General features: G+C 39.8%; 1 protein-coding gene across 12 annotated transcripts in view; it reads left to right on the top strand.

Moving 5' to 3' along the window:
* The window catches only part of PCNX1 (pecanex 1), a 179,625-nt gene extending 158,360 nt beyond the window's left edge, over positions 1 to 21,265 (top strand). For 5 of the 12 annotated variants that reach the window (XM_019921947.3, XM_033850978.2, XM_033850975.2 and 2 more), the window contains 6 exons: positions 1,431 to 1,661; positions 2,518 to 2,792; positions 4,331 to 4,536; positions 6,493 to 6,935; positions 7,369 to 7,509; positions 7,697 to 12,952. In XM_019921947.3, coding sequence (XP_019777506.1) covers positions 1,431 to 1,661; positions 2,518 to 2,792; positions 4,331 to 4,536; positions 6,493 to 6,935; positions 7,369 to 7,509; positions 7,697 to 7,837 — 1,437 coding nt within the window. In that variant the 3' untranslated portion in view covers positions 7,838 to 12,952. Of the gene's footprint in view, positions 1 to 1,405; positions 1,662 to 2,517; positions 2,793 to 4,330; positions 4,537 to 6,492; positions 6,936 to 7,368; positions 7,510 to 7,696; positions 12,953 to 13,796; positions 14,014 to 21,218 lie in introns of those variants that run through there. The other 7 variants (XR_012329918.1, XR_004525034.2, XR_004525033.2 and 4 more) reach the window with 7 other exon arrangements.
* Positions 21,266 to 22,366: the final 1,101 nt, after the last annotated feature.

The following is a 22,366-nucleotide window of genomic DNA, read 5'->3' as shown; positions in this document are numbered from 1 at the left end:
CCCAGAGTTCCGTTTTGTACCTTGCACCTCCACAGCCAAGGGGGGAATAATCCTCTCCTGGCATTTCCTACCCAGGCAGCTCCATTAGCTGAAGGCAGTTTGTAGAAAACGGAACAGCTGTGAGCTGTTACGAGCCAAGCTCAAAGCAGTGGAGCGAGGAGTGCACCAGCCTTATAAAAAGTCTGGAGAGGCACTAGTAGGTCGTCTTGCCTGGAGTCCTTTCCCTTCCCCCACGGTGCCATCTCCATCCACTGAAAGTGTACTCATTCTTCAAGATCCAGCCCCAGACCACCTGCACTGTGTAGCTTTCCCTAATCACAGCAACTGGATTTAAAAGGTATTTCAGTTAACTTTTATAATCGTAAATTTTTAAAAATCAGAATGAAAAAATACTCTAAAAAATGTGTTCAAGTCCTGGCATTACAATCATATACTAATTTTCTAAACCTAGGAAGCAGTTAAGCCTCTTTGAGCTTCAGTTTTGATATTTGTAAAATTCTGGTATTACCTGCTCAATCTACTTCACCAGGTTGTTGTAAGAGTGAGATGAAATGTTGTATCGGAGAACTTCTTCCATTATGTACCCACGTGTACAGTGAAGACTTCCCTTAGTCTCATGTAGATGAACCCCCAGACTTGGAAGTGCATTCTTGGGGACATCGGCTTCTTGCTGTCACTGTCTGTCCTCCAGATAGCACATACTCCAGTCAGTTGACTTGAGCACAAATGAGTCACTTTACCTGGATGTAAAAATTTATCAAGGCAGCCAATATAATATTTGTGTTTCCTTAATAGCACACCATTTCAGAAATTCTGATTTGTGTTATGATTATTTTGGATTTATATCCTGTATCCCCTGTTAATTTTTAGGTTTCTGAATGGGAAACACATTTCATATACTCCTTTGTTTCATCCATGCTACCTGCCACGTAGTCTTGCATGTGGTAGATATTAAATAACGACTTGTCACATAAGGCCGAGAGGTTTTTTAGGGAAGACTTTACTAGCTTCTCTAGGGCTAGGACCCTTAATTTGTCCTCAGAGCTCATAGTTTTGAGCCTTATCTTAACTAAATGAGAGGCAGGATAAAATGGTTTATTATGATCATTCTAGAGATGTGGCTTTAAGTGAAAAGCACCTAGTTAAAAAGAAACGCAATTTAGAGACCTTTTATGTAGTTGTAGCCTCCCTTAACTGATAGCAGTGAGATAATCCTTTAACAGAAAAAAAAAATGAATGAAGATATGAAAACCAACTTGAATAATTTATCTCTAATAATATTAACATGTGCTGAAATGAAATATATAAACTAGTTTTTTAAGACTTTTAATTTAGTAACTGATTTAGTAATTTCAGAAGCTTTCATCATCCTGGAAGTCATTCTCTTCTTTTCCTAAAATTGTAGGTGTATTTTTTATCTCTGTGTATAGGACCATTTCACTTCTCCGGATGAATACGATGACCCCACTGTGCTCTACGAAGCCATTGTGTCTCATGAGAAGAACCTCGTCATAGCCCACGAAGGGGACCCTGCGTGGCGGAGTGCAGTCCTCGCCAACTCACCCTCCCTGCTTGCTCTGCGGCACGTCATGGATGACGGCGCCAACGAGTACAAGATCATCATGCTCAACAGACGCTACCTTAGCTTCAGGGTCATTAAAGTAAGGTTTGGAGGCACACGTTTGCCTCTGAAAACAATGGAACTTAGATAACTGTGTCCAAACTTTTAAAAAGTAATTGAAACTCTTTTATAGAAAACAAAAATAATGACCATACTACATTAACGTTTATTGTTTTTGAGCTCTTAATTTATTTTGTCAGTAATTTACTCTGTCCTCTGAAATTTTTTCATGTGCCATAAAGCCTTACATTTTTTTGCTTATTTCTCTCTTGGCAGTCTCTTGCCTGTTATATGTGCTCTTGGGGAAGCATCTCTTCCTAAAATGTCAGCACTGTATTGCTAATAAGATGTGATTCCTAGGTTGCAAAATAATACTACAGCTTGTACTTCACAGTAGCTAACTGTAAATGGTTCACTCTAACTTGCTGTTTTGTTTTGTTGTTTTTTTTAAGCATCTCAGGGCTTTAGGAGGCTTAATCTCTGACATTTTATTTTGATAGTTTGTAATGTTTTTTCTTCATTTAATCAGCCCCCAAAATCACAAACATCCTTTCGACTCTAAATGTTTGTTACCTCTCATTTCTATCAAAAATATTTATTATCCTAGTTACAAAATTCAGTGCTTCACCAATTTAGAAAACTAAATGGACTACATTTTACTTGGTATTTTTACAAGACAGCAGAGGGAAGAGCTCTGTAGGTGTTTATTATTTAATAGCCTAATGACAGTGGAAAATAGTTAACTCCTGTTCAGATGTGACCTGCTTATATTTGTTTCCTGCTTTTCACAGTTGGTTATCGTAATGTCTTTTATGTCCCTCCCATTTCCACTCTTCTGTTTATATAAATTTTATTCTTGGCCCTTTAACCTAATTCCCATGTGTTCTGGTTTTCAGGTGAATAAGGAGTGTGTCCGAGGCCTTTGGGCAGGGCAACAGCAGGAACTTGTTTTCCTACGTAACCGTAACCCGGAGAGAGGTAGCATCCAAAATGCCAAGCAAGCTCTGAGGAACATGATAAACTCATCTTGTGACCAGCCTATTGGCTACCCGATCTTCGTCTCACCCCTGACAACTTCTTACTCTGACAGCCATGAACAGCTTAAAGAAATTCTTGGGGGACCTATCAGCTTGGGAAATATCAGAAACTTCGTAGTGTCAACCTGGCACAGGTGAGCCCTAGGACTGCCTTTTCCAGTGGTGGTGTGTCCTGACCCGCTTAGTCTAGGCAGTGTGCATTAGCACCACCTGGAAAGATTGTAGGAAAAGTACAGATGCCACGGTACAATAAAAACCTGTTACACCTGAGCTTCATGAAGTAGAACCTGAGCATTTGTATCTGCAAACTCTTATTAAGTAAATCTAATGTACAGTAGTCTGGTCAGGAACCACTGCTCTAGCATTTAGTAGAATCTTGGATAATTCCCTCCTTGTAGTTTTTTAAACTCTCTATTGCAGCTTATTGCCACTATTAGAATGTGTGGGTCAGCAAACAGGGCAAATGAGAGAAAAATAAAAGAAACTGGTGCAAGTCGATTACATTCTTTTTGTATTCCGTTCCAGCAGTAGGGGGAGCATGCTGTCCATGTTGAAACTCCTCCTTGTGAGGTGCAGAGATACTGCTGCCATTTTAACAGTTAGTCAGCACTCACATCTCAGATATTTAGTATCTTCAAGTATGCACATGAATTTTTTTCCTCTGCCTTTTGTGTGGTAAATTATGATATATGGTGCAGGAACATCATAATTTGATGGATGGCAAAGAAAAATCTCAGGTTAAGAGTTGTTCAGATCCTTAAATATCAAAACTTAATCCAAAACAAGACTAGAGCAGCAGACTCAGAAATAGGTGTTTTAAAATTCTTCCAGGAATACCCAGCATTAAAGAGTAAAATTTCACCATTTTAACGTCTACCCCTATTCAAACAGAGGGAAGAATACAAACCAGGGTAGTGTTCAAAGAAGTTTTCTTTTCAAAACATACGTGTTGTGCTGGAATTGCCTTGTTTGCCCAGGACTGAGTGGTTTTCTGGGATGCAGGATTTTCAGTGCCAAACTGAGACAGTTGTGGGCAAGCCAGGAGAGTTGGTCACCCTACGTTTTAAAAAAGAGAAGAGGGCTTCCCTGGTGGCGCAGTGGTTGAGAGTCCACCTGCCAATGCAGGGGACGCGGGTTCGTGCCCCGGTCCGGGAGGATCCCACATGCCGCGGAGCGGCTGGGCCCGTGAGCCATGGCCGCTGAGCCTGTGCGTCCGGAGCCTGTGCTCCACAACGGGAGAGGCCACAACAGTGAGAGACCGCAAAAAAATAAAAAAAATAAAAAAGAGAAGAAAAATTATTACAGCAGTTCTCTTCAGGTGTGCTACAGAATAAATTAGGTTTAATTTAAATCAATTAGGTATCGTGGGTTGTATACAGTGACAAGGATACTATTTCCAGCTGAGATCTTAATGGAACAACTTGTTATGTGCAGTTCTTTGTTATGGTGTAGAAGAGATGATAGAGTGTAGTGTAAAAGTGAAGTTGATTAGAAGAACGGAGGCAGTGAGTATGAGGGAGATACGCGAACATCATAGACTCTTGCTTCTTAATGTTGATTGCCCCATGAAGATTTCCAAAGGTGAACATTAGTAGCATTAAATGTTCGGAATACAGTACCTATCTTGAAGTGATCTTGGGACCATGCCTCCTACTCCGGTGTTTGTTCCTAGGTTAAGGAAAGGTTGTGGAGCTGGCTGTAACAGTGGTGGCAATATTGAAGATTCTGATGCTGGAGGTGGAGCCTTTTGCACTAGTAACAGTGCGACAACTGCCAATGATCCCCACAGCAGTGCATCCCAAGGAAGCACTGGAAACCCAGGCCAGGGACCGGGAGCAGGACTCCATCCGCCTATCACATCTTACCCTCCAGCACTAGGTAATGTGAAACAGAATTATGTGTGTAATGTCAGCCTCTCAACTGTGGGGTTCAGGTAGTATGTGTGTATAAAGAGGGTGACATATTACCTACTTAGAAATATATAAATAGAATGTTTTGTTTGATTCCCAATAGGACGTTATCCTACTTGTTTATATTAATCATTTAATATATATAAATATACACCATTTGAAATAGCATTTCTTTGAAAGTATCATTTTTAAAGGCCAATAATAGTTAACTAATATAATTTACTTCTCTCCTGTTGAACAACGATTTGGTTTCTTCTGAGTGTTGTAATAATCTTTGTATATAAATCTTTGTAATCACTTATTATTTTCTTAGGCTGGAAACTTTAAAAATGGAATCAAGTCAAAGTTTGAGAATATTTAAATATGAGAATATTTAAGATATGATACATAATGCCAAAAATCTTTCCAGAATTCTTTTTTATTTCTTTTACACCAATTGGTACTCTGACCAGTCGTCTAGAGGAATGCCCAGCTTTGAGTATCATTGTTTCCACCTCTGCTGCCTGCTCTCTCAGAGAGACAGGAGGAGGGGGGTGGTCTTTAGTTGCATATTTTTAATTTGCATTGCTCTAATAATACCTGAGGTTGGAAACTTTTAAATGAGTTTATCAGATCTTCTTTCTGAAGTAATGTTAAGTCTCTTGCCCATTTTTCCACTTGGTTACCTTTTTCTTATTTGTATGTTCTGGATTGGAACTCTTGGTCAGTTTTCTGTACCACAGACATCTTTTTCCATTCTGTATCTTGGCTTTCCCTTCTCTTTCTGTGAAGAGTGGCTTGCCTTTTTTTGTTAAGTTCTTAATTTTTGTGTAGAGCAATTTACTGATCTTTTCCTTTATGATTAATACTTTTTGTATCCTATTTAAGAAATTTTTCCTTATCCCAAAGGAAGCTATTCTTTTACTAATTTGCCTTTTACATGAGAGCTGTAATCCACCTGGCATACAGCAGGACTCAGGTCTTACCTGTTCCGGGATGGCTGGTCGGTTGATCCAGCACTGTCCTTTCCCCCTCTGTTTTGCATGGATCAGATGAAGTTTTAAAAACATTTACTTAAAATGATTCAAAAAAATGTAATGGCACTGGAATTGTTAAGACTCTAAATAGGTGTGTGATCGACACTTTGTTATGTTCTTTTTTAACTTCTGAGTGAAAACCTAAAACTGCCAGTGTTCTTTAAATACACCTTTTACTTTTAGCATTGATTAGCTCTTTTTATTTTCAGATTAAAAAGTACATGTAGTTATTTTTCAATATAATTGATAATAATTTTCTAATAATCTTCGCATCGCTCTTCACAAATCTGAAGAATCCTATCGAGCCATTAGAAGAAAGGACACAGGATAACCTACTATTTAGTATCACTGATCATTCATATTCAGTAGTGATCCCTTAATGTACATGCATATTACAGTGTGGCATCACTGTGCCTCTATAGGTAGTATAGCTTGTCATTGGGATAGATTGAAAGGGCATTAATACTGTATTTTGAGAAATAGTAGCTACAGAGCTTGCCACATAGTAGATCCTTAATAAATATTTCTCACTGTCTCATTTCTATGAGATATTCATGTATTCTGAAATATTTCAGTGAAAGAAATTTTAGGATTTATCTCAACCTAAATACCTGCTATTTCCTATAAATTATTTAATTGTATTTTTTTTATGCCCCAGAATTTGAATTTTAAAAAGCTTCAGCAAATAGAAATTATGTTACAAAAACCACATAAGAAAATAGATCTCAGATATTTATCTCTTTTTGGCAACTTTAAAAGTTTTAGGTATAAATATTAAATTCAGTAAATTCACCAACTAATTTAAGGTGCGAGGCTTAAGGGAGAAAGTCTTAGAAACTACTGAAGAAGCAGTTGTGTTTGGGTCATCCCACTGAGAAGGAGCGCTGCTGTTGTTTCTCCCTCCCCAGCCGCTAGCCACAGCTCTCACTCTGTGCAGTCCAGCCTGGTCCGGCAGTCCCCTGCCCGGGCCTCTGTAGCCAGCCAGTCGTCATACTGCTATAGCAGCCGGCACTCATCTCTCCGGATGTCCACCACGGGATTTGTGCCTTGTCGGCGCTCTTCCACCAGCCAGATATCGCTTCGCAACTTACCGTCATCCATCCAGTCCCGCCTCTCTGTGGTGAACCAGATGGAACCCTCCAGTCAGAGCGGCCCGGCCTGTGTGCAGCATGGCCTGCCTTCCTCTAGCAGCTCCAGCCAAAGCATCCCAGCCTGCAAGCATCACACCCTCGTGGGCTTTCTTGGGACAGACGGTGGTCAGAGCAGTGCCGCTGATACGCAGCCCGGCAACACCTTAAGTCCTGCCAATAATTCCCATGCCAAAAAGGGGGAGGTGATTTACAGAGTCCAGGTGAGTAAGCCCACAGTTCTTCTTGCACTGTCTCTCTTACTCGTTTGTTTTTATTTCTTGTTTTTTTGAGTGAAGGACTCTTGTGAAGACACACCTTATATTGCTTAGTCTGAAGACTAGAACAGTTTTGAATGTTGAAAAAATGTTTCTGCCAGTATAAAAACTGAAAGCAAGCAGTTTTTCACTGGTGGTATTTGTTCCCTCTTCAGCATGGTTATGTGGCCATTGCAGTTAAGGTCTCCTAGGAGGCTAAAAGGAGTTCAGGTGGCTCTTTAGGTGGTTTTTTATTCCGTTATAGTCAGTGGAGAATTTGAGACACTGTGAAAGAAATTCTGTTTGGGATTATATAATTATTTGTCATCGAGGGGAAAGTGAATTTTTGAATTCATTCATTCATTTTTGAATGAATGATCCATATTTATTTATACTGCAGATTGTGGATCCCAGTCAGATTCTGGATGGGATCAACCTGTCAAAAAGGAAAGAGCTGCAGTGGCCTGATGAGGGTATTCGGTTAAAAGCTGGGAGAAACAGCTGGAAAGACTGGAGTCCCCAGGAGGGCATGGAAGGCCACGTAAGTTCTCCTATGAAGCTGGTGCTCTGACTTTTTTGTAGCCTGACTGGTATGCCTGGTTTTTAGCTGATTTATGTACTTATGCTTAATTACCAAACTGAATTACTACCTCTAATCTTAAGGATAGAGTCTGTGAGTGTATTCAGGGTCTCTGCCACTAACTGCTTGTTTTATTCTGAATCATTAGGTGATTCACCGTTGGGTGCCTTGCAGCAGAGATCCAGGTACTAGATCCCACATCGACAAGACAGTACTTCTGGTTCAGATTGAAGATAAATACGTGACTGTAATCGAAACTGGGGTACTAGAACTTGGGGCTGAAGTGTGAGCCAGTGTTTTATAACTTCATTTCTTTTCCCTCAAAATTCCAAGAGATTGGAAAAAAAGAGGAGCGAGCAGAAGATGCCTGCAGGTATCCCTTTGATCCTGTAGGAGAGACTTGAACATAGAGTGGGCTTGGTTAAGCACCTCTCCTTCGCCCTTCACCCTGACTCCTGTCACTGTCTCCATCCCCAAATAAAGCTGAAATATTTTTTTAAGTTAGCTGCTGAGAAAACATCGTGCATGAAGGATAAAGTTCTGTTAAAATACATCCTTAAAAAAAGTTTTTTCCTATGCATTGCCTATGCTTTAAATCAACAAACTCTTGCTTTCTAAACTATGATCTCATATTTTTCTAATTTTTTTGCCAAAAATAATTGCCATGTTTTGTCATAAAACATGAAATCCATTTACCTTGATTTTTAAAAACAGACAAGTGTAGAAACCTTCAGTTTGACATATAGCAGTATAAAAGTTTAATGTACAGTGAAAAAGACTATGAACAGACATAGATTTATCTTATTCCTTGAGCGCTAAAAACTTTAATGAAAAAAACTGCACTAATTTTTTACAATGCACTATAAAGTCTGAGATTTCTCAGAACATTTATTTATATATAAAAATAAAATACCATTATTTAAATTGCCTTTGGGATTAACCCCTTCCCTTTCCTTATACGTAGCAGGAACTGTGCTGCTCATTTTTCTTTAGTAGTTTGTACTTCATGCCAGTCCACTGGATGTTTCCTTTAGAATGAATACTTAATCTCAAGATACACGTAGCTTCATCACTGGCATTTCCCGGAGCCAGTTAGTCAGTGACTCAGTCCCGTGAACACTCCTGCCAGCTCCTGTGTCCACATTTCAGATGGGCTCCAACACTGTGTGCGTCCCAGCTACCCTGTTTCTCCCACTTGGGGCAAGTTCTGCTGGGGTCAGTTCTGGGAAGAAAAAATACTTTTGCTTTTCAAAGAAGAAGGTGAACGTCCTGGAATTTAAAGAAAGGATGGATTGCCTTTTATTTTAAGAGTTCTTAGCTCTTGAAGTTATTCACATGCAGTTCAGTTAATCAAGTAAAAGTTTTTCAAACAAAATTATCCAAATGGTGCAGTTCTTATTGTTATATCCCTCTTTAAAACTTTGCCTATTATTTTCCTCCTCTCTTCTTATTCTATTACTTGAATTTTATTTCCTGTGATTTATAGTGTGTAGCTGTAATTTGGAATATTTATAACTGTGATGAACTTGACTTAATTCATATGTTGTCTCATAACTTAAATTTTATTGGTTTTTTTTTAAATGTATGTATTCAGGGAAATATATAACTCAGATTTACAATTAGACTAGGTGGGAACTGCAGTTTAGATTTAATTTTCAACATATGGCGTTTTTTAAATCCTTCAGAAAATTTTTCTCCTTTTGTGTGAAACTCCAAAGAAGACTGTACATCTGAGCATTTAGGAGCAGCCATCTTTCTGCCCCCGTGAATGGAAAGTAAAAAGAAGCAGGTGAAGTTAATTTCAGTCATACATTTTGTTTAGTCCATTATATCCAAAGTATTGCTATTTCAGCATGTGGTACTAGCCGTATTTCAGGTACTTGCTAGCCACATGTGCTTAGTGGTTACTGTATTGGACAGCGTGGGTTTAAAGTGTCTTCTGATGAGGTGAGAGGAGATAGAAGCTGTTTTTCCTCCTAATTCTGATGTAGATCTTACAGTATCACATGACACTTCAGTGGAAGGAATGAAAGCTAAGGAAGTAAATAGCTAATATATAGCCTCTGATTGCATTTTCACTCCAAAACCGATTTACTTTTCCTTTTTCCAATTTTAAATTTTTGTGGGTATTCAGGAGCCAATGTGCCTTGTGTTGAGGTTTCCAGACTTCACACACTTTGCAGAATTTACTGTTGAAAAACTTTTTGTCAAATGATTTACTGAACATTTACACAAAGGTACCCTTTCTAAATTGACCAGTTAAAATGTATTTTTCCTGATGCTGTCATTATGTTCTGTGTTTGCCTTATTTTGGCAAATCTACAATATGCCATTAAGGTTCAGGTTCTTCTTTTTTCTTCTGAAACTGAATATATGATCTGTTTGTCTATCTGTATTATCTAAAATCCTCTCAGAGGAATTATGCTCCCTGCTGCTTGTTCCCTTTCTGAGATGAATATGATCTCTTCATGGTCATTGCCTAGATGAGAAGATAAGTGGAGCCTTTCCAGTCTTAAATAGAAGATACTTCATTTTCCTACACAGAGAAAAAGAAAAAACCTGAACTTCAAATGTTTAAGACTAAAACATATAGTCTTTTTAAAATCATAATACTTTTCTAATAATTGCATCAGGGGAAGCGTTGATAATTAAAGAAGGAGTCATGTCTTAAAAATAATTGGAACTAAAGTATAATACAGAAATATACACACTTTCATTAATTAAGTTGATTATACATGTCTTATTCAACCCTGTCCCCTGCCACCCCACACCCTCTTGGAGATTAGTGAGCTGTTCATTTAGATTCCCTGCTTAGCCTTTTTGATTAGTATATAAGACTCCAGTATACGCACATTAGCGTCTTTAGTTCACAGTTGCCAAAACGTTCAGAGTTCCATAATTTGAAAGTAAAAATATGTAATTAAAACGCTAGTTTTTTTCATTTGCTTTAAATAGTTTTATTGATATCTTTCGGGTTTTTTTTCTTGTTTGATTTTGCTTTTTCCCCCTTTAGAGAGAGTTCTGGAATAAGTTATAAATTCCTAGCTCTTTTGCTGTTGTTGTTATTCAGTGTTAAAAATCATTTTATAACTCAAATTTTTGGTTAATCTTCCAGTTTATAACTTGGTGTAAGCCCTATTTTTACACCATTTTTCAATACTTGATAAAACTTTATATGTTCACTTTTTTCTAAAGAACTATAAGTTTTCCAAAAGTCTAGATTAATACAAGATGTTGATCTTTAAGGGACTTGGGAGAGTAGGTGGTGAGGCTCTATATTTTTAAGGTAAAAGGAGATTAATTACCTTTCAGGAAATTAGCGAACAGACTTCATCAGTGTTCTGCCTTCTTTGAGTTTCCATTACTGGAAGATTAACTTCCATTAGATTTGAAGTTGTTTTTTTTTTAATATTTCAAGTAAATCTGAGATACTTCTACAGACCCTTGAAGCAGAATTAGTCAGACAAGATTTCTCTCCCGAGTGAACTATGGAAAATTACTCTGTGTACCAAATGTCAGGCAGTGGAAATACAAGTTTTTACGTAAGAAACAACAGCTCATTAAAAAGATGTATTTTTCTTCCTGGGTTAGTTTACTTTTCCATCTCATATGAAAATATAAGAAAAAACAGCCTCAAATCTAAGCAAGGGTAGCTTAGCCTTAATGAATCCCACTTTGCTTCTGAGCAGCATCCTTCTGCCTCTGCTTAGGAAATCTTCATGTGGTGGATTGCTGCACTGAGTCCCATTCATCCAGAACTGAGTCTTTTAAACTTACATTTGCCCAGAGGCTAAGGTTATTGTTTTCTTTCAAAACTCTTCCCTCCCAAATATGTGACTTGAGAAGAAGATAACAATAATTTTGCATGAGAATTCTTTGCATTTATGTTTACTAGCTACAAAACTATAAAAGGCTGCCCGCGTTGTGATTGACTTTTGTGTTTGTTTTCATTACTTTTTCATGAATATGGACACAGCCCCCCCCTTTTTTTTAAAGTCCTCAATATTCATTCTTGTTCTTTTTTGTAGTATATTTTAATCACGTAAAATTACTTTGCTTGGACACAGACCAAGGGTAAGATGTCATTCAAGGCTAAGATGATACTTGGAGCCTATTAATGGACTTTGAACTTTCTGTTTCAGTCATATATGGAAATTGAGTTTTATTTATCTGGAGAAAGAGGAAAATTAGCTATTACCGTGTATTTGTGCAGCATAAATTTTAATATTACGTTGGATATGTATAGTTTTTTTTTAAATTAAGTATTAAAAAACCAGCCTCTCTTTTCTTCACTTCATTTTTTTAAAAAAATCTGGTTCATATATACCTAGTCCTTCTCATTTGTTTAGGTGATTGGAGAGAAGTTAATTATTATACAAATAGATCTGGTAGGTATGTGAGTGAAGTATTAATTTTGTTTGAAACAGATGTATATTTTCTGCTTTGAATCACCTCTCCAGAGTCATCTTGTCAAGAATTATGTGTGATAAGAATTTCTCTTTACTGCCTATCAGCCACATATTCTTTCTGAATTAGAGAAAATAAGTTCTATTTGTGAACTGAACTTCATTATCTGCCGTTTTATGGAAGCAGCATAACATTCTTTGGGGGACCAGAGCTGAGTGTCATCACAAGGTTACATGACAGCTCTCTTCTAAGGCACACCTATTATATAGGGTTATACCTTTTTTCTATGCTTCAGCTCTGCACCTGACAATTTATGATTCAGAGGATCCAAGCTAGAAGGAAGAAAGGTCATCTAAGATTGTGATAAGGATGAGTTCCTGCGTGGTATCTGCACAGATGGGGTGATACCCTGGAATTCGAAGCAGAGTAGTAGTGGAGAATGAGATGGCTGCTCCAGATGACTCTTGGATTTAGCGTAATTGTGGTTAAACACGATTTTTTATATATGAAACTTGATTCTACAACCAAAATAATAGAAATGGGGGAAAAATCATGTCTGCTTATGCTTTTTTAAAGTTTATTATAGTTTAAGTAAAAATAAATTGTAAAAAATGATTACCTTAACCCTGTACAAGTCTGGCAATGAGCTCTGCATGAGGAAATGGAAGAAAGAATACTGAAAATGATTCCAGGAAGGTAGGTGGGAGGAAGGAGAATGGTTTTCCCTTTTCTGATCATGGGCTCTGAAAGTATTCATTGCCTCTACCAGCATTCAGTATAAACCAGAGAGAAGAATATATGTACTCACGTGTGTCTGTGAGTGTGTGTGTGTGCGCGTGTCTGAGTGTTTGTTATTCTAAACAGCTTGTAAATACGGTAGATGTTTAAAATGGAAACTAAAAGCTGAGATTGTTTTTTCTTTGCAAATATATTGCATCAAAGATACAGTATCGACAGTGGATAAAACACGGAGGAAATAAATTTTTTTTCATTTTGCCTTCTGTCCATTTTTGTCAAATTAAGAAAAATCAGAGTTTACCATATTAAGCTCTGCCTAGCATATTTTAAAAACATGTACTTGGTTCTGAAAATAATCATTTTAAACAGAAGCTTTGGCCTATTAACATGGGATTCAGCTCATAATAGAAATGTATAAATTTCATAATAAAAGGATAGCTTTTCACACTTGGCAGAAAGGTTGTAGTTTACATCTTCTGAACTTATCTGAATGTGTCCTATTAATGATATAATATCAGATGGAACATGTAGGATGATGGATGAAAATGCGTACATGTTCACTGTATCACACTAAATTACAGTACAGAAAATGGAAAGAACATACAGGTTATAGTCATCAAAATCAGACAAATGCTAACTTGGTGTGTGTACTAACCCACTGATTTCATGTATAATACTTCAAGAAAATGCAAGCTGACTTACAATGATAATAGATATACTCTTGACTGAGTCACTTATTAATCCTTCAATGAGTCATTTTAACTATAAATAACAACCAAAGCCAGCAGGGTGCAGGTGACGTGCCATTGGCATCAGAGTCCCAAACAGTTTGCTGTCTTCCTGCCCAGGATCACAGTGGCACACCTAGAAATGTAATGGCATTTAGTCTTATAGGATCTTATAGGACAGTATTTTTTCTAGTGACAGGAAACATGCTGGTTAAATGAAACACATCTTCAAAGAAAGGGATTTTCTGTGTATGTGATCTACATTAATCTTAGAGCCAGAGATTCAAAAGGGAGTTGACCTGAAATTTGGGTCCCCTAAAAGCTCTTCGTTGTTCGTAAAGTGCAGTTTACTTAGGATTTTTTTTTCTCCTAAAGGATCCGAAAATGTTGGCCTGTAACCGATGAATCTCACCATGTAGGTGCATTTTCCTCTGGGGAAGGTAAAACACACCTTGTGAAGTAAGGACATGACGAAATGATGGCTTTTGGGGTATTGGGGTATTCATTCAGCACTTACTATATAAAACGTTTGTTTTATTCCCCTTTTCCCCCATTCATATGTGCTTATTAAAGAAAACTAAATATGATTGAACTTCATGCTTCGAAAAATGTAATTTGGTACAAGAGGATCCCTAGATCGCTCTGTAATTTCTCAGGATATATATTAACAGCAAGTGGTAAGAGGTGAATCCGTCTTATCTGAAAGCCTTTTAAGAAACCATTCAGTTTCAGTGCCCAGTAAACTGTGCTGAAAGGGAAAAGTCATCTTTCAGTCCAGGGTTCCTTTTTGCTCCCAAGGACATTGTATGAATCCATAATAACCGGGCCCATGTAAGGATACTCCAGGCCAGTCCCATCCTGAAGCACAAGCATCCTGACTTGTCTTTATCATATAGTCACCATCCCAGGCCAGCACTGAATTTTATCAGATACCAAGCAGCGTTTTTAATACTGTTAATGGGTTTGCTCTCAAAAACCACCCACCACTTCTCGGTTGTGTACTAGTTAATAACACAGGATGTCCCAGTGGGAACTCAACAGTGGAGTACAAATGGCTAAAGTAAGGTATATCTTTTTTTTAGACAAAATGCAGATTTATCTAGCTTATAAATTTGGGGATGACTCCTTTGGTACAATTGCATTAAGATACTATTTAAATAGTTCTAAAATATTTACTTAGAATGCTTACAGTTGCAAGGAAGAAAAACCCCAATTCAAAGTTCCTGTAACAGGAAATTGGCTCATTATAAAATGAAAGGTAAACTGGGCTTTCAGGATTGATTAATCATGTTATTCCAGCTCCGTGTATCTAATTTTCTCAACTCTGCCCTCCTGTGTATGCTGGCTTTCTTTTCAGACTGGAACTAGGTGTCTATTTCTAGACCTCACTCCATACACATTATCATTCAGAATAAAACACTTCCTGTTACCTCCCTTAAGTGGGAAAATCTCCCAGAAGCCTGAGCATATTTCTCCTTGCATCTCATTAATGTAAGAGTTGACACATGCAAGATCCTTAACCTGTCCCTGTGTCCTGATTTTCTGAACCGGTCACTGATAAGAACAGTCACCACGATTGGCTCAGACAAATCAGAGCTTAGCCCGGAACCCAGAGTTCACTCAGCAAACAGCATGGTTGCTATACGATGTGTGCAAAGGAGTTAGCCACAATGTCCGCAACTGTTCTGTACATAGCATTTTGGAACTTGAGTATTGTTTTCAAGAAACGAAGGCTCAGACTACCTACAAAATAAGGTGTTTCTTTTAGGATGCATCTGTAGCAGACCTAGAACAGAAAGTCAGCAGAAACTGAGGTGGACTAGGTCCAAGTGTTTGCTCTTTTTTTCTGAGGGGCTGCCTTACATCTCATCATGCTTCTGCTTTTCTCCATGTAAATTATTTCCTTCCTAAACTTGTTGGGGAAAAAAAGAAAAAAGTAAGCACCTAGACATAGGATGATCTTTAGGAAAAGGCTTTTAATGATGGGTTCAGTTTCTAAAGGACTACTCAGATTTCCTATTCCTTTTTTAGTTAGTTATGGTAAGTTGGATTTCTCTAGGACTGCACATCTCAAACTTTTTGGTCTCAGAATACTTTGACATTTAAAAAAATTACTGAGCCCCCCGCTACCAAAGAACTTCTTTTTATGTAAGAAATACTTATATTTACTGATATCTATTGCATTAGGAATTAAAACAACAAATACTAAAGATGTTATTTCTAAATGAATTAATAAATAATGAACTCATTACATGTTAACATAACATTTTTATTTAAAACAGTGCTTCCAAATTTTAAAAATTGCATAAGACATCTGAACTATCTGCTGCTACGTACAATGCGTTGCATTACATTATTTTGATTGAAGGATATGAAGAAAACCTGACTTCATACATTTATGCAGTTGGAAAAGAGAGGAATATTTGAATAGCCTTTTCAGATAATTGTTAATATTCTTGTTTTGTTACTTCACTGAATTGCTAAGTGGTAGTTTCTTAAAGCTTAATCTGCTGAGCTGAGTGAGTTGAGTGTTCGGAGAAATAAAATGGTTTATTTACTGAAAACCATCCAGTCCAGAGGCTTATAATTCATTTTGTAAGACCTTAGACTTACTTTTTTTTTTTTTTTTTTCCTCAAAAATATGGGGCCAGAGGACGGGAGGCAAAAAATACTTCACTTGGATAATATCTTTTCCTTTCTGGAAACGAGAGAACTCTCCAATTGCACGAGTTCTGACGTGTTCTAGTTAACATCTCTCTTTCTCAACCTGTGTTGGTTCACCCTCTGGGTATGCAGGTCAGAAAGAAAACTTACAGGTTATGTGGGCCATGGGTGAGAGGGCCAAAGAAATGACAAGTACTGAAGCAGGAAAAGCTCTGGTGTCTCCAGTGATTAGATGGTGAGGTGTCACCACCAAGGCAAGCACTGGCCCAGCTGCCCACGGCCAGCACAGCAAGCCTCATAGAACTGGGTATTGGGCCTAAAAAATACAAGCTCCTCAGCCCCTGCACTTCTAGAGAACGTGAAGAATAAGGTTAAATTTAGGATGCATTTTTTCATAATGAAGTTTTCATTAGCATCCCTTTGTAACTAAAGTTGCACAGAGTGTGTTTTAGGTAAAGGAGGAAGATGGCTTAAGAGCTAGAATTAATGTGGAGAGAGAGTTTCTGGAGAGGCAGACTGTTCAGATATGCTTGGCTTTGGCGTTGGTTAGGGTTAGTACTCAAACTTGATTTTGTCAGAACCTGAATTAACTTCAGAAGCAGTTAATGATAATGAAAGTAGTAGAAGGTCAATATGTTGATGAAAATGCCAGTTTATTGACTGGCATTTTCAGTCAATTAGGGCAGATTAGGAGATTAGGGCACTCGCAGCCTCATATCAGAAGGTAACTGTTAGGCCACTTTGGTCATCAGAAGTTAGTTTATGGACATAGAATTAAGAGCACAAGGAACATCATTCTTTATAATTCTGAACATTTTTTTTTCCTGCCTTGGGAAAAGCATGCTTTATAATTTTTCTACTTTTTTAGTGATGGAATATTTATGTCCATCAGTCTTAGTTTTTTCACTCTGCAGTAAACATTGTCAAATTTTGATCTTTGGCTTCCTTTTTCTAGACTCCAAGCAGACCACATTTCTTCTGTTGTCACATTCTTCCTTCAGGTGTGTCAATACGACTGTGTTACACTCAGCTTCTGCTTCTGCTGAGATGCTCTAATTGGATTACTCAACACCTTGCCCTTCCTGCTTTGATTGCAGAGAATTGGTCTAACCCACTGGTGTGAAGTTCACTAGTTGAAACATGGGAAAATCTCTTTATCTTACAGTTCAGAGGACACAAATTTACTACACCTCCTACTTCATTACATTTCCAACTAAGAATAATTTAATTATTTTCTCCAAATACACCCATCAGTTTGGGCAGGGGAAAATGTCTCATAGCTTTTAAACTAAGAGCAAACGTGTTTTAAGAGATTAAAAGCAAAATCTAATTTTAAAAAGTTTAAAATTCAGGATCTGTTTAGCTTGAAAGGGATTGTTGTAAATTATCTTGAAAATATTCAATATTCAAGGACGGAAGGTAAATGACACTGACAGACTGACTAGACACAATCTAATAGTGTAAAGACATTAAAACAAGATGCTGACATGTCTGTGGCAAAGGGCTGGCATATGATAACTCTTGCCAGATCAAAGATTCTGGAAAGTAATAAATTATATTTCCATTGCAAATCTGAGCAAAAGGACTCTATATAAAGCAGTAATGACTCTCTTTGGAAAGTGTTTATCGAAGTAAACTGTGCCAGATAAATTCACAACAAACCTGCCATATGTTTTTACTGTCTTGCATATGTGAAAATTGAGGCTTAAAAGATAATTTTAAGGAAAAGGTAAAATCATGGTCCTCAGGTATAAAAAATGTACTACATGTGTTCAAGGCTTTATCTGATGCATTAATCTGAAGCACTAACCACACGTTATAACACATTCAAATTTAAATTTTTTAGAAAAGGGCACAAGTGTATGTGGAGTAAAAGAATGTTAAAAATGAATTGTGAAATGGAGACAAACTGTTTTGGTTTTTTTGTCCACTGAACCTCTACTAGAGGAGACAGAATTTACATGACTTATTCAATACCTACATTTTACAAAGTTATAAAATAACTCCCTCAGAATCAGAACCTGATAAGACAGAGAAGTATGCTATAGACGATGCAGTTTTCCATTGGCATACAAGTTTTGTCTACCTTATTTTTAGTAATTGGCCTGAGATAATCCACATAATAAGTGGCATGATGGAGAAGATCTGGGGGGGGCGGTGTCCAGGACATTTGAATTGCAAGGGAAGCCCTGAGGACATCCTCGGAGGCTGTTGTGATTCAGCCTTGAGGCAGTGTTGGCTGGGACTGAGGTGTTGACCGTAGGGCGTTAGTTAGCAGACTCTGAGGCTGGGGGTTTTGCACAGTTTATTGGAGAGTGCTGTTCAGGGACAGTATAGGTGAGGGAGCAGGAGAAGCTGGATTGATGAACTGTTGATGCAGTTACAACAAAGGCTTTAGTTAAAAATCCATGGGAAGATCTGGAGCGCTTCTGAGATGTTCTGAGGACACACCTTGGGGCGGCAGTACTCCTGGCAGCTGGGATAGGGATCATTATGTCCATCCTGAAGTGGAATCTGGGCAGAGCACCACAGCGCCCAATGCAGTTCTTGCCCTGCTCACATCCACGTGTCGCCCTCCTCTGTCACCCTTTTGAGATTTCTCCTGACGAGCACCTCTGCTAGTCTAGGTGCTTACCTGCTCTTACTGCTAGGCTTACCTGCTGGGATGACCCAGACTCCCTCATCCTTGAGAGCTCTGAGCCTCTGGTTACCAGGCCCTTCTCAAGCAGTGACTGCTGTACCTGACTGACCATTTTCCATTTAAATTGGACAAGGGATTACCAAGAGACACTCCAGTGTATCACCTGCATGCCCCGCGTGTCTCTCCTCCTACCATTGCGAGACGGCAGCCCCACCTCTCCTAATTTCCTTTCCACCAAGGAAAGAACGTGGTGGTGACTTTTCGGGCCTACTGGCCTCATTGCACAAAGAACCCAAAGTGACTGGGTGATAGCCGTAGCTTACAGTTGAATGGGACTCTTGCTATATCCCCTGACAGAAGATTTCTCCCTTTGGAAACCAGGTTCTTTAGACCCGCTGAGCCTAAAGTTGTGGGACTAGGAAGCAAGTTCCCCAAGAGGGTCATTGGTAGAGATGGTTAGCGGGACCGTTCCCATTTCTATTTGTTGGTTCCCAGTCTGGTGTATTCCGCCAGTTGGGGCCACTGAACCACTAGAATGGTCATTGATTTAGGATGTATCCTGCAATCCTGGAGTGTGGGTGGTGCCCCATCCTCACAGGATATCATCTCCAAACTGGCACCTCAGCTGCACATTTAAAATGTCACTTAATTGTTCTATCAGAGCAGCAACTTTTCCAGTACATGATAGGACCAGTAGATCCCCCGACCATGTGCCCACTGTTTCACTCTCTTTGCTGTAAAGTCCCACGGTCCTATTCAGTGCCACATGGAATCCTGTGTCAGTGGGTCTGACACTCTGTAAACCCTCATATGATCATAGTGCTGCAGCCCTGCATGCAGGAAAGGCAAGACCGATTCTCATAATGTGTGTCAGTTCTAGTCAAGATAAGTGGCTGCCCCACCTAGAGTGGAAGGGGTCCACTTGCCATCAGGTGGATGGTTTTTCTCCTTGAGGGGTGGGTATTGAGTCAATATACAGTATACAGCAGTGATCTCTAGCCCTCAGGTTAAACATCTGGCAACATCAGTAGCTAGACCGTCCTTGGTGAATGGAATCCCACTGTGTATCTGCCATTGCTGCCACCATGGCTACTCCTTTCATGCACACATTTTGCCAGCACAAGAGTGACTAATGAAGAAGATAGCAGGTATCAACTGCCCAAATCATTTGGACCACTTGGTGGTTTAGTGCCTCTTCCATCGTAGATGCTCTCTGGTGGCCATTAACACCATTCAAAGATTTTTATACACCACGCCCACTCCCATAGACCAACCATGTGCCCCAACCTGTGTCCCTGACCACCTTATCTTTCTCCTCCTAGGTCTTTGACCAATCAGCCCAGCCATTTGCTACTCCCATTTGTTCATGTTTTTTCTGGCCTTGGGCTCGTTCTGATTCCACACAAAGTGGACGACTGGATAGCCTGATTTTTGCCTTGCAGTGATTTCCCTTCACCGCTGTCTTAAAGGGCCACCTGAGTGGGGCTGCGTTGCAGCAACAGTCCATTTTTGGCTTGCATGTACCTACCACAGGAACCCACCTGTGAACCAAACTTGGCTTCTTTCCTCTTCTGTAAGTTGGTTATAAGGGACACATGCCCTTAGCCATAGGGGTGAGCTCGTGCGACAGCAGTGAATGACATGGCGGGGAGCCTGGGCTGCCTACTCATGCAGCCTACCTGTGTCCCCTCTCCCTGCTCATGTCCAATGCCCTGTGTACCACTTCCGTTTTCAAATGGGTTGCTGCTGAGCCTATGCAGGCTTACGGCTTAATGTCTGACGAGTCACGTAGCCAGGCACTCTCTACCAAGGCCAGCAGCAAACCAGGAGCTGGTATAAATGCCATGGCCTTACTCCAGAATCCTATGAGTTTGCATTGTGATTCTCCAATTAGGTTTACCATAAGCCCTACACAGCATCTTTTCCCATCATAGATGCTTTAAATATCGTAAGATCTACCAGGTTGTAAGGACCAAGTGGCGAGACCACTTACACCACGTCCTGGACTGGCTGCAGAGTCATTCTCCTTTGGGCCCCACTCAAAGCTTTCCATGTGACTCGGCAAATGGGTCAGAGCAGTGTTCTCACAAATGGACTTTGCAGACTTCAGAATCCATGTTGACCTATGGGCGTTCTGAGTCCTTTTTAGTCATGGGAGAAATGAGTCCTTTACATTGAAGGGGAAGTTCCAGCAGGCTCCTGAATTTTTATAGGCTTTATGTCCTACCATCCTTGCCCCTTCTTGATCATCCAGTCTGACCGGCGTGATGTCATCAACGTAGGGGGCCAGTGTGATTTTCTGCACCATGTCTACACAGCTTCCTTCATGCCTTTTGAGGGAGGGCAGAAGACCGTAAACGTACAGTGTTATCCACCCCACATGAATGCAGACTGCTTCTGACCTTCGTTCTCAGTAGAGATGGATAAGAATACATTTGCCGGAGTGACCATGTACCTGAAGCAGTGTTAATTTGCATTTGTGTTTTTTGTAGGGACCCGACTAGTGAATCAGTTGGGAATATGAGAGCCACCACCCCTCTCCTTTATATCTCTTCTCATCCCTACAGGTATTGTGATGTACTGTCTTGGGTGGAGGGATGGGGTCGGAGGGAGTTTCATATTCTTCCACTCGGCCTTCCCTAGTGTGGTTGACTAGTTGGTTTGCCTGACTACCAAGTATGCCCGCTCTGATCATACATTCAGGGATGAGGGATAAAACACTGGGCAGGTCTGTGGACCCAGTGGGCCCACTCTAAACCAGACCTTCACTAGGACTTGATTTGTATTTTATTTATATGGTTCTCATGTGCCTCCTGACCCACATTCTAACAGGGATCATGAAGATGCTTTGGGTGCCCAGTATCCATGACCTCAGATCCTGTTTGTGTCCAACCAGTGATTAGAATCTCTGGATTTTCACCTTGGCCCGTAGATCCCTTGGGGAAGAACAGAGGGAATCATTCTGTATATGCTGCTGTGGTATTGCAGGATCCTTCCTCCTGAGGGCCCAGCTTTTCCTTCAGTCACTGACTTCCAGGTCTGAAAGCTGGCCCAGACCCAGAAACTGGGCCACAGATTTTAAGTTCTTATTGGGGTACTTCCCTCAGCCTCCTTGATTTTTTTTTTTTTTTTTTTTTTTTTTTGTGGTACGCGGGCCTCTCACTGTTGTGGCCTCTCCCGTTGCGGAGCACAGGCTCCGGACGCGCAGGCTCAGCGGCCATGGCTCACGGGCCCAGCGCTCCGCGGCATGTGGGATCTTCCCCGACCGGGGCATGAACCCGTGTCCCCTGCATCGGCAGGCGGACTCTCAAGCACTGCGCCACCAGGGAAGCCCCCTTGATTTCTTTTGATTGTATAGATTGCATGATACCCTTGTTGGTGCCTGTTTCTCTATCTTGCCCTTCTGAATGCCATGTTCTATTAACCATTTCCACGTTCCCTCTGGTCAGTCTTCCCAGCTGTCATGCTGACTTTGCTCCTTATCACAATCATTGCATCTACCTTGCTTCTGATGCCTTGTGCTTCCTGGCCTCTTTTAATTTGAGACTCTATCATCCCACTGCTATCAAGGAATCTTGCTCTATAACAGCATCTTCTAGCATTAGCCCTGGCCCACAGAGGACAGCCCCCACTAACCTTT

Source organism: Tursiops truncatus, chromosome 2, assembly GCF_011762595.2.
Source record: "Tursiops truncatus isolate mTurTru1 chromosome 2, mTurTru1.mat.Y, whole genome shotgun sequence".
Taxonomy (NCBI): Eukaryota; Metazoa; Chordata; class Mammalia; order Artiodactyla; family Delphinidae; genus Tursiops; species Tursiops truncatus.
This window is presented reverse-complemented; position numbering and strand designations above follow the sequence as displayed.